This window comes from Clupea harengus, chromosome 24 (assembly GCF_900700415.2).
Source record: "Clupea harengus chromosome 24, Ch_v2.0.2, whole genome shotgun sequence".
NCBI lineage: Eukaryota > Metazoa > Chordata > Actinopteri > Clupeiformes > Clupeidae > Clupea > Clupea harengus.
Genome location: NC_045175.1, coordinates 5,675,293 through 5,687,792, shown reverse-complemented (window position 1 = coordinate 5,687,792; position 12,500 = coordinate 5,675,293). Strand labels below are relative to the sequence as shown.

The 12,500-nt window shown below is 45.1% G+C and overlaps 2 protein-coding genes across 2 annotated transcripts in view; both read right to left on the bottom strand.

Annotated features, from left to right (window-relative positions):
- Positions 1 to 554: 554 nt before the first annotated feature.
- Positions 555 to 4,055, bottom strand: LOC105893686 (microfibril-associated glycoprotein 4-like). Its single transcript, XM_042703416.1, has 5 exons — positions 4,039 to 4,055; positions 2,787 to 3,015; positions 1,910 to 2,006; positions 1,500 to 1,667; positions 555 to 922 (listed from the first exon to the last, which is right to left on the bottom strand). Exons 1-5 carry the CDS (start codon positions 4,053 to 4,055, stop codon positions 672 to 674), a joined length of 762 nt encoding a protein of 253 aa, XP_042559350.1. The 3' UTR covers positions 555 to 671.
- A 6,961-nt stretch (positions 4,056 to 11,016) lies between these two features.
- Positions 11,017 to 12,500, bottom strand: part of LOC105893685 (microfibril-associated glycoprotein 4-like) — an 8,259-nt gene continuing 6,775 nt past the window's right edge. The window contains exon 5 of the mRNA XM_031561765.2: positions 11,017 to 11,361. Within this exon, the coding sequence (XP_031417625.2) occupies positions 11,096 to 11,361 (266 nt within the window). The 3' untranslated portion in view covers positions 11,017 to 11,095. The remainder of the gene's footprint in view (positions 11,362 to 12,500) is intronic.

The window sequence follows — 12,500 nt, the reverse complement described above, 5'->3', positions numbered from 1 at the left end:
ACATCACAAAGTTATGAAGTCATATTTACATGGGCCTACACAGGTGAACACACTTGACTAGTCACTGAGCTTTAACACCCAGAAATAATCACCCATTACACAGGAAGCTTTACCACTGCATAGACCATCAAGGGAGAGACAGATCAGCAAGAGTCTCAAACATGAAGAAAATCATGGAAACCTTACAGCTACAGCTGAAGAAAAATGTCATCTTAATGTCTTGTTGATTTATTAACACGTTCATTTTTAAAGGTTAAGCTCTGATAGGGTTTTGTAGGCTCAAGATCCAAGTATAAACTCCAGGACAGGGCAACAATTATGCTTCAGATTTTTATTATGCTTTAACACCCCGAGAAATACACCACACCCATTACAGTTATAAAGACATTGATCTGCACAGACCATCGTGTAAGAAAGATCTTTAAACACACAAATAGATTGACTAATGCAGAGGTAAAACAACTGTATTTTAGTTGAATAAAATGGCATCCCTGTCCAATTAAGTTCATTATATTGATTAAGTTCCAGTAAGCTTGTGTAGGCAGTGGAACTGATATGACCCACTTCACGCTTCATAAACACCCGAAAGATGGAAGAGAGAGAGAGAGTTAATAATATGTGCACTTCTTCAGAATGCATCCCTTCTAACACACAGACTCTTCAACAGCTGCCTAAGCCACAGGTCTAATCTTCATAGTGATGGATCTCAGTGAATAATCGTATCCTTTGAAGGCCTTCCAACACACACCAACAGCATGGTGGCTTGTAGGGCCCCACAAGTAAAGGCCATTGGGATTGGAAACATGGCATCTGTCATACCAGTAGCCCCCAAAATAAATGTCGGCGCAATTTGTATGATGGCTGTCTTGGTCCTTGTCAAACGTGCTGAACTTTTTCCCATTGTGGCGAGCCAAAGAGTCTCCTTTAAAAGCAAATAAATACATGTGTCATACACATACACATACGAATTCAAATGTCCAATTTGTGGCTGTTTGATTGGTAAGTTCCACTGAGTAAAATACTCTTTAATGTCAATAGAACATTAAAGTTGTAGGTTTTACAGAGCAACACATTAACTGTTGACTTCAAATTACAATGAATTCTTGTTACACTGAGTGAACAGACTCCTTGCGGAATAATATGAAAGATGTGAATCAGAAGCACAAAACCTGTTGGCAATGGCAGCGTTCATTATTCATTCGGACCTCCGAACATTAATGGAACATTCTGCAGCATTCTGAAGAGCCGTGTAATAAATATTAAATATATTTGACTTGAAATATTAGATCAATTATTTCAATGAAATATGTATTTTCTGAATAAATATCTATATCTATCTGTCCATATATTTATATAATATACATTCATTTTATTGTACAATTTTAAATTTCAATATTTTGACTAAATACAGCACCATGTCACATGCAGAGGCTATCATTATGAGCATGAGCATACAGTTAAACACACCCCATCTTTAAGTTCTCATTTCCCCAACTCACCAGTGCCTTCGTTGGTGAAGCCACCGACAGTCAGCTTGTACCCCTCTTTCTCTGATCCGACAGCGAAGGAGGAGTACCTGGCAAAAACCCTGTTGTCCTCAAAGTCCTCCATGTCCACTCTCAGCTCGTACTTCCTGTTGGTGGTGAGCTGGTGTAGTGACTCTAATCCTGCAGCCAGAAAACAACAAAGCTTCCATCAAGTAAACTAGAGTCGGCCATTGGTCTGGTTGGGTCTGGTTGGGTTGGTCTAGTAAATCACTTTCAAACTAGTCACATTAAATAGGGAATATCTGAAATGCACAAAGTGCAACATAACAATCTTTACAACCAAAATATTTCTTCCACACATGATCATTGAATACAAATTTCTGCAAGGTTGAGCTACACCTTAGTCAGCAATCAGACCTTACCCAGCCAGTACTCGCTAGAGGCGTTCCCAAACCCGTCCTTGTACTGGTTCCAGGGCCTGATGAAGTTCACTGTGCCATCCACTCTCCTCTGAAACACCTGCATACATATGAAACCTCAGACAGGAGACAGAACTAGATGTGTATCTAACAACAGATAAAAATGTGTCCAACATTTGGTTTGTTTGTTCCATAATCATTTAAAAAAAATCATGTGTCAGACCGTATGCATATAACATTCCGAGAGCTGAATAATAACATGCAGTGTTATGAAAGCTTTCCCTGTTATCTGGAAATCCATCTGTTAATGTCTTATAGCACTTTAAATGAACCAACAACCTTTGTCCAATTTTCCAATATGTTTATTTTTTTTATCTCTGATGCACTTGGCCATTATAGGTGGCCCTGTGGGACTGGGTGTACAGAGAGAGAGAGAGAGAGAAAGAGAGAGAGAGAGAAAGAGACAGAAAGAGAGAGAGAGAGAGAGAGAGAGAAAGAGACAGAAAGAGAGAGTGAGTGAGAAATAGAAGGGGGGGGGCTCCTATGCTTTCGCTCATCTTGGGTGTGTTAGTTTATTGAGAGAGAATGAGAGAGAGAAAGAGAGCGAGAAAGAGACAGAGAGAGAGAGTGAGAGAGAGAGAGAGAGAGAGAGAGAGAGAAAGAGAGAGTGAGAGAGAGAGAGAGAAAGAGAGAGAGAGAGAGAGAGAGAGATCTACTGAAGAAACAAACAACTGAGAGAAAACTCACAGTCCATCCTCCCTCCTCCTGTGTGTGTGTGTGTGTGTGTGTATGTGTGTGTGTGTGTGTGTGTGTGTGTGTGTGTGTGTGTCTGTGTGTGCGTGTGTGTGTGTGTCATGGTTCAACTAGATTATGTACTCACAGTCCATCCTCCCTCCTCCTTGGTGTCCTGACAGCCCATATCACAGTAAACCTGAACAGCAGAGCTAACGCCATCAGGATAGATGGTGTAAACCCCACTGACTCTGCTGCCACTTGAGAGCAGGTCTGCACAGTCAGTAGGATACTGAAGGTGACACTGCCCCAGCCAGGGCAGGAGGAGAACTACAACACACTGAATCTGGACAGAGAAAGAATGGAAGACAGAGAGATAGTTAGAGAGGAGGGAAAGAGGGAAGGAAGGCAAAGACAAATTAAATTGACCAGTTTAATGTAAATAATATGAAATCAATTTTTTTTTTCATTTTTAGTCTTACCATCATTGTTGGAAATGATGAATGAAATCAACAGTCTGAGAGGCCAGAAATACTCGAGAAGATCACCGGAATTCTAGAATCGTCAGATGAAGAAATTCACTGTTCTGCTCTTTTTCACACATATGCACACACGCACGCACGCACGCACGCACGCACGCACGCTGTCTACAAGCGATTCATTCATGTGTTTTTCATACATTTTCACGTTCAAATTTACATTCACACGTCTTTAATTGCTCTCTCATAAAATCATATCAGTCCATAACAAAATAAACTCAACAGATGTGATATCTAAGGTTTAAAGTACGTTCTAAAGAAGCAGATGACCCAACACTTTTTACAGTCACGACACGTCAAAACACACGTACCGTTCGAGTGAAGTTGCTCTCAAAACTTGATGCAGACGACTGCCGGATCCTATCAGATCACTGCAAGATATACTGGTGCATTGGGCTGTGCAAAAGAATACGTCATTGGTAAAAAAGGCCCATCCCTCCTGTGTTATCTGGGTTTGAGAACAGGTAGGGTGAGCGCTCTGTCCCACACTCACCCATTCCGATAAATGTTCAATCAGCAATGTAATGGCAAAAAATACAAGCGATGCATTAACGTTTGTGTTTGTTTGTTGTACATGTTTGTGCTGGTATACCCTGAGATATGAGTAAACTCAGCCACACAAACTCAACATACCCTGAAGAAAATCACAGGACGGATTGATGCTCACTCAAATAAAGTGGTGTGGTGGCATGCAGTCTAAAGGTCTTCATTCTGCTCTCTCATGATTCAATCAAATAAGTATCATATCATCCTATAACATAAAAACAAAGTATCATATTTTTAATCATGTCCTAGTAAAGTAAGGAAGCAAACGCTGGCTGATTTAGTTATAAACAGAGCAGATTATTATCATCATATCACCATTCCTCTGTTGTCATGGTTTCTGTGTCCCCACCATGCAGGTCAAAATGGGTGTGAAATGCTGCATGCTGGTATGCTGTAGTTTCTTCATACTTGAAACTTTATCTGTGCCGTGGTATCAAAAACACATCACATTAACTGGCAGACAAGCATAATATATACTTCCTTCGAGTCTGTACCGCCTTTTTTTTACAGTATGTGTGTGATATAATCTAATGAGCACGCCGAACTTGAAGAACTGACCGAAAGACGCAGTCAGGATTTCTGGAGTTTATTTCAGTGTGGAGACACCCTCCAAGCCTGATGCTCAGAGAATTGCCTACCTTGTATTAAGACCACACCCTATAGGTAATGATAGGAAGGGGAGACATGCAAACGTGTCCTCTCCCTCCACTTACACACACACACACACTCCCTCCACACACACACTCCACTCACTCACACACACTCTCCCTCCACACACACACTCCACTCACTCACACACACACTCCACTCCACACACACACTCCCTCCACTCACACACACACACACTCCACACACACACACACACTCCCTCCACTCACACACACACACACTCCCTCCACACACACTCCACTCACTCACACACACTCTCCCTCCACACACACACTCCACTCACTCACACACACACTCCACTCCACACACACACTCCCTCCACTCACACACACACACACTCCACACACACACACACACTCCCTCCACTCACTCACACACACACTCCCTCCACTCACTCACACACACACTCCACACACACACACACACTCCCTCCACACACACACTCCACTCACTCCCTCCACTCACACACACACACACACACACACACACACACTCCACTCACTCACACACACTCCCTCCACTCACACACACACACTCCGTCCACACACACACACACACACACACACTCCCTCCACACACACACACACACACACACACACACAAACACACACACACACACACACCACACACACACACTCCCTCCACTCACTCACTCACACACTCCTCCACTCACTCACACACTCCTCCACGCACACACACACACACACACACACACACACACACACTCCACTCACACACACACACTCCCTCCACTCACACACACTCCGTCCACACACACACACACTCCCTCCACTCACTCACACACTCCCTCCACACACACACACACACACACACACACACACACACACACTCCCTCCACTCACTCACACACACTCCCTCCACTCACACACACACACTCCGTCCACACACACACACACTCCCTCCACTCACTCACACACTCCCTCCACACACACACACACACACACACACACACACACACACACACACACACACACACACACACACACACACACACACACACACACACACACACACACACACACACACACTCCCTCCACTCACTCAAACCACACACACACTCCCTCCACAAACTCACTCGCTCCACTCCTTCCACACACACACACACTCCCTGCACACTCACACACTCCCTCCAGACACACACTCCACACACACACTCTACTCACACACTCACACACTCCACTCACACACTCCCTCCACACACAAACACACTCCTTCCACTCACACACACACACTCCCTCCACACACACACTCCACTCACACACTCCCTCCAGACACACACTCCACACACACACTCCCTTCACACACACACTCCACTCACACACCCCCTCCACACACACACTCACACTCCACACACACACTCCACTCACCACACCCCTCCACACACACACTCACACACACCACTCCCTCCACACACACACTCCACTCACACACTCCCTCCACTCACACACACACTCCACACACACACACACACACACACTCCCCTTACCTCACACATACACACAAACAAACTCCCACACAAACTCCAACCACTCACACACACACACACACACACACATACACACACACTCCCACACACACACACACACGTAGAGTTGTGTGCAAAGGTTTGGGCAACCCTGGGCCCAATAACTGCAATAACTGTTTAATTTTTTTATTTTTCTAAAGTTGTAGGGGTTGTAGGTCTTCATTCTGCTCTCTCATGATTCAATCAAATAAGTATCATATCATCCTATAACATAAAAACAAAGTATCATATTTTTAATCATGTCCTAGTAAAGTAAGGAAGCAACGCTGGCTGATTTAGTGATAAACAGAGCAGAATTATTATCATCATATCACCATTCCTCTGTTGTCATGGTTTCTGTGTCCCCACCATGCAGGTCAAAATGGGTGTGAAATGCTGCGTGCTGGTATGCTGTAGTTTCTTCATACTTGAAACTTTATCTGTGCCGTGGTATCAAAACACATCACATTAACTGGCAGACAAGCATAAAAAATACTTCCTTCGAGTCTCTACCGCCTTTATTTTACAGTGTGTGTGTGATATAATCTAATGAGCACGCCGAACTTGAAGAACTGACCGAAAGACGCAGTCAGGATTTCTGGAGTTTATTTCAGTGTGGAGACACCCTCCAAGCCTGATGCTCAGAGAATGGCCTACCTTGTATTACAGTTTTTCGCCATTGCTTTAGCTCATTTCACGAAACAGAAATGACATTCTCAAAACAACACGTGCAAACCTCCAAACCACTGTGCACTTGTTCACAACAGATTTGAATTTCTCATTCCTTTAATCAAATTGCAATTGTATTAGCACATTATTGTAAATGACAAGTACAATTGCCTACAGTTTGCACAAATTTCAAATGATTTAGCACATCTTTGCAAATGGTTAGGTTCAATTGCCTTCAGTTAGCCCAATTACCAATTGAATATATCTTGCTGGTCTAAACTGACTGTTGCTTCTCAGTCAAGTCGTTGGTCTCTGCAAAACATGTTGGCATAATTTCCTTTTGTACATCATCACCTGCACAAAAGTTCACTCCACTGTCAAAATCCTTCAGGCACATAATACCATGGAAAACATCATGATATATACTGTAATATGGATCTCTTGGATCATCGGCTTAATTTTCAAGGTGCAACTAGAACTTTACTAATCAAGGGGGAGAATTCACACATCCGATCAACAATCACACGGTAAGTTTAGTTAGCTGAACAGGTCCTATCCAGGAGGTATAAATTATTCCATCAAATATCTAGAGCTTGACCAAGTTCGGTACAATTTATGAACATGGAAGCACCTGGCCAGGGAAACAACCAAGGGCAACTGCCTGCTCGAGGAAGAGGAGGAAGAATAAGAGGAAGAGGAGCAAGGGTGGATGTCCCAGGCCAGCGCAGGGGCAACATCACCATGTGTACTGCCATTTCAGAGAATGGTGTAGTCACCCACATTCCCAGTCTTGGCCCATACAACACCAGAAGCTCCTGGTGTTCTTGGACCGCCTGCACCCTGATCTTATCCCTCTACATGAGGGGGGGTTTGGTAGGGCCTCACTTGCCTACATTTGTTATTGTGTGGGACAATGTTAGCTTCCACCGTGGCTCGCTCATCATTTTAGTTTTGATGTGCTTATTGTTTGACAGTAATATTGTGCTGTAACACATTTTTTGTTTCTGTTTGGCAATTACTGTAACAATTTCCATGGCAGTATGAGTGCAATACAGTATGTGATGTGAAACCTTGTTGGCTCCTCTTGAATTACATAATCTTTTTCTGTTTAGATACACATAGTATTCTGGAAAGAAAACATCTACTACAGTAACCATTCAGTGTCAAAGGACTAAAGCCAAGATTGAAATGTGCAGATGAGGGATATTTCTATGGCCCACTGCCATACTGACAAAACATCTAAACGTTTTGACCTGCAGTGTTTAAACAATGCCAAAGAGACTTTTCATTTTGGGGGCACTGACTATATGTATGAGAAAAGGAATTAGTTTTGACTGATGAGTTGTCTGTTTTGGGAGAGATATGACCTTTTTGCAGGTGTGCCATAGTGTTTTGCTAAACCCATCTAGGTATTTTGGCAAATGTATTTTAAAGCTTTGAGAATGTCCTTTTTTCGAGAGAGATGAGCCACATCAATTGAGAAGGACATTTTAATTTTGGGGGCACTGACTATTTATATGAGAAATTATTTGGTTTTGAAGCTTGAATTAACTGTTTTGGGTGAGATATGAACCTTTGAAGGTGATCTATGTAGTTGTGCTGAAACCATATAGGCTATATTGCCCAATGCACTTAGAGCTTTGAGAATGTAATTTCTGTTTCAAGAATTGAGCCAAAGCAATGGAGAAAAACTGTAAGACCACACCCTATAGGTAATGATAGGAAGGGGAGACATGCAAACGTGTCCTCTCCCTCCACTTACACACACACTACCTCCACACACACACACACTCCCTCCACACACACACTCCACACACACACACTCCACTCACTCACACACACACTCCACTCCACACACACACTCCCTCCACTCACACACACACACACTCACTCCACTCACTCACTCCCTCCACTCACTCACACACACACTCCACTCACTCCCTCCAGTCACTCACACACACACTCCACTCCACACACATACTCCCTCCACTCACACACACACACACTCTCCCTCCACTCACACACTCCCTCCACACACACACACACTCCCTCCACTCACTCACACACACACACACTCCGTCCACACACACACACACACACACACACACACACACACACACACTCCCTCCACACACACACTCCACTCACTCCCTCCACTCACTCACACAACACACTCCACACAGCACACACACACTCCCTCCACACATCACACTGCCACTCACTCCCTCCAGTCACTCACACACACACTCCACTCCACACACACTCTCCCTCCACTCACACACTCCCCTCCACTCACACACACACACCTCACGTCCACACACACACACACACACACACACACACACACACACTCCTCCACTCACACACACCACACTCCCTCCACTCACACACACACACCACTCCGTCCACACACACACACACACACACACACACACACACACACGACACACACACACACACCACACACACACACACTCCCTCACACACACCCACTCGCCTCCACGCACACACACACACACACACCACACACACACACACACACACACACCTCCCTCCACTCACTCAAACCACACACACACTCCCTCCACAAACTCACTCGCTCCACTCCTTCCACACACACACACACTCCCTGCACACACACACTCCACTCACACACTCCCTCCAGACACACACTCCACACACACACTCTACTCACACTCTCACACACTCCACTCACACACTCCCTCCACCACAAACACACTCCTTCCACTCACACACACACTCCCTCCACACACACACTCCACTCACACACTCCCTCCAGACACACACTCCACACACACACTCCACTCACACACCCCCTCCACACACACACTCACACTCCACACCACACACTCCACTCACACACTCCACTCACACACTCCACTCACACACCCCCTCCACACACACACTCACACACACACTCCCTCACACACACACTCCACTCACACACTCCCTCTACTCACACACACACTCCACACACACACACACACACTCCACTCACCTCACACAATACACAACAAACAAACTCCCACACACACTCCAACCACTTCACACACACACACACACATACACACTCCTCCAGACACACACTCCACAACACATCCCTTCACACACACACTCCACTCACACACTACCTCCACACACACACTCCCTCCACACACAAACACACTCCTTCCACTCACACACACACTCCCTCCACACACACCACTCCGCTCCAGACACACACTCCACACACACACTCCCTTCACACACACACTCCACTCACACACCCCTCCACACACCACTCACACTCCACACACACACTCCACTCACACACTCCACTCACACACCCCCTCCACACACACACTCACACACACACTCCCTCCACACCACACACTCCACTCACACACTCCCTCTACTCACACACACACTCACACACAAACACACACACTCCACTCACCTCACACATACACAAAACAAACTCCCACACACACTCCAACCACTCACAACACCACACACCACACATACACACTCCCACAGACACACACTCCACACACCACATCCCTTCACACACACCCCCTCCACACACACACTCCACACACACACTCCACTCACACACTCCACTCACACACCCCCTCCACACACACACTCACACACACACACTCCCTCCACACACACACTCCACTCACACACTCCCTCCACTCACACACACACACACACACACTCCACTCACCTCACAGATACACACAAACAAACTCCCACACACACTCCAACCACTCACACACACACACACATACACACACACTCCCACCACTCACACACACACACACACACGTAGAGTTGTGTGCAAAGGTTTGGGCAACCCTGGGCCCAATAACTGCAATAACTGTTTAATTTTTTAATTTGTCTAAAGTTGTAGGGGTTGTATTTATCTCTTTTTCACCTAAAAAAATTTACAAAAAACAACAAAATGTCATGAAGTGATTTGTCCCACATTTCTACATACAACTGCATGTGCCCACACTAAGCCTCCATTTTGATTGCAGTCTAACCCTTCCCTGCTCTGAGAGTTCAGTGCGGAGTTGGTGATTTTGGTGAGCGTAACTTTATTGGAAATTTGGTCAACTCATGTACACTGTTATACTTTTGGACATATGATTGAGAAAGCAACTAAAGACAAACACAAACACACACACACACACACACACACACACACACACACAAATAGACACACTCACACACACAAACAAACAGACACACACACACAAACAGATACACACACACACACACACAAATAGACACACTCACACACACAAACAAACAGACACACACACAAATAGACACACTCACACACACAAACAAACAGACACACACACACACGCACACACACACACACACACACACACACACACACACACACACACACACACACACACACACACACACACACACACACACACACACACACACACACACACACACACACACACACACACACACACAAAGAGACATCTAACTGCTACACTGTGAGAGCGGCCTCATCTTCATTGTCATTGTCTTAAGTGAGTACGTGTTTCCTTTCCAAGTGTCCCAGCTGACATACACGGGCCCATGCGGAGAGCCTGAGTCTGGTACGTAGAGCCCGTTGGGGTTGGCATATTGGCAGTTAAGGTACCAGAAGCCACCCATGAAGTGACTGGCGCAGTTCTTCTCCCAGGTGTCCTTATCTTTGTCGTAGGTGGTGAACTTCATTCCATTGTGGTTCTTCAGCGAATCACCTGAGGAGAGAAAGTCATGCCATGTTTTTTTTTTTTTTTTTCATTTAGGCTATGGTAGTTAAGGTGGTTGCCAATGGTTGCACGGAAACCCTAGACACTGCAATGCAGTTGAAAAAGTTCACAATGTGCAAATCTGTACATTATTTAAGAGGAGGGGGGGGGGGGGTTGGGTCACTAGCTTGGCTTGCCATCTTGGGTCGCCATCATCCATGCTTGAACACGCCCTCTCTCTTATTTGCACTATGGGATAAAGAGCCAAAGATGCAATGTGAAATAAGGTGACAATATTCTGATATTCAAACGACCATAGACGACATCTGGACTAGATCCATGCCTATGGGTCATAGCCACTAGCATCTAGCAATTAGTACTGTGTGTGTGTCTGTGTAGCGAGGGGAGATAGCAATCACCCCCACCTGGGCTTGAACCCAGGACTATGGGATACCAAACCTGCACCCTGACCACAATGCCAAAGAGCCAGGCTAAGTCAGAGCTCATACTCATCCATAGGGACGGCACTCCGTCACAGTCTAAAATAAATTCTCCATGCAATAATGCGATGCATTGTGATGCAACAATGGGATGTAGCTTGGACGTAATGTTCCGACACAACGTGACGTGACGCGTGTTTCTAACGTGTACGTTGACTTATCAGGCTGTAATGTCTGCAGCCATTCAACTTCTGCAAACTCTCTGTCAAAATGGTGAAGTTTAGGTGCTTTTCCACTGCAGGAACTAACCGCCCCTCTAGGACCTCTTTTAGGGCCTCATTTACTAACAGGATTGCGCCCATTTCAGGCGTAATTTCTGCGGGTAAAGACATAAAACCGTATTTCCAAAGGCGCCGCACTTGAGTAAAAGCGCAGATTGCCCGCTGCTGGGAGGGTATAAGGGAAAGTGGGTGTTCGTCGCAAAGAGATGGGAGGAGATGCGTAAAGTGCGCCTAATTATGTATTATTAATGAAACAAGAGGTGTTTTAGCATGACATATCAGCTGCTAAATGAAAACTATGTGCGTGCGAGAAATTTGAAAAATACGAACATCAGAAATGTTATTTGTTCATATTTGATATTTGATATATCATTTAATATAGGCAGATATAAAACATTTGCCACCAGCTAGCTGTTCAGCCAGGTCT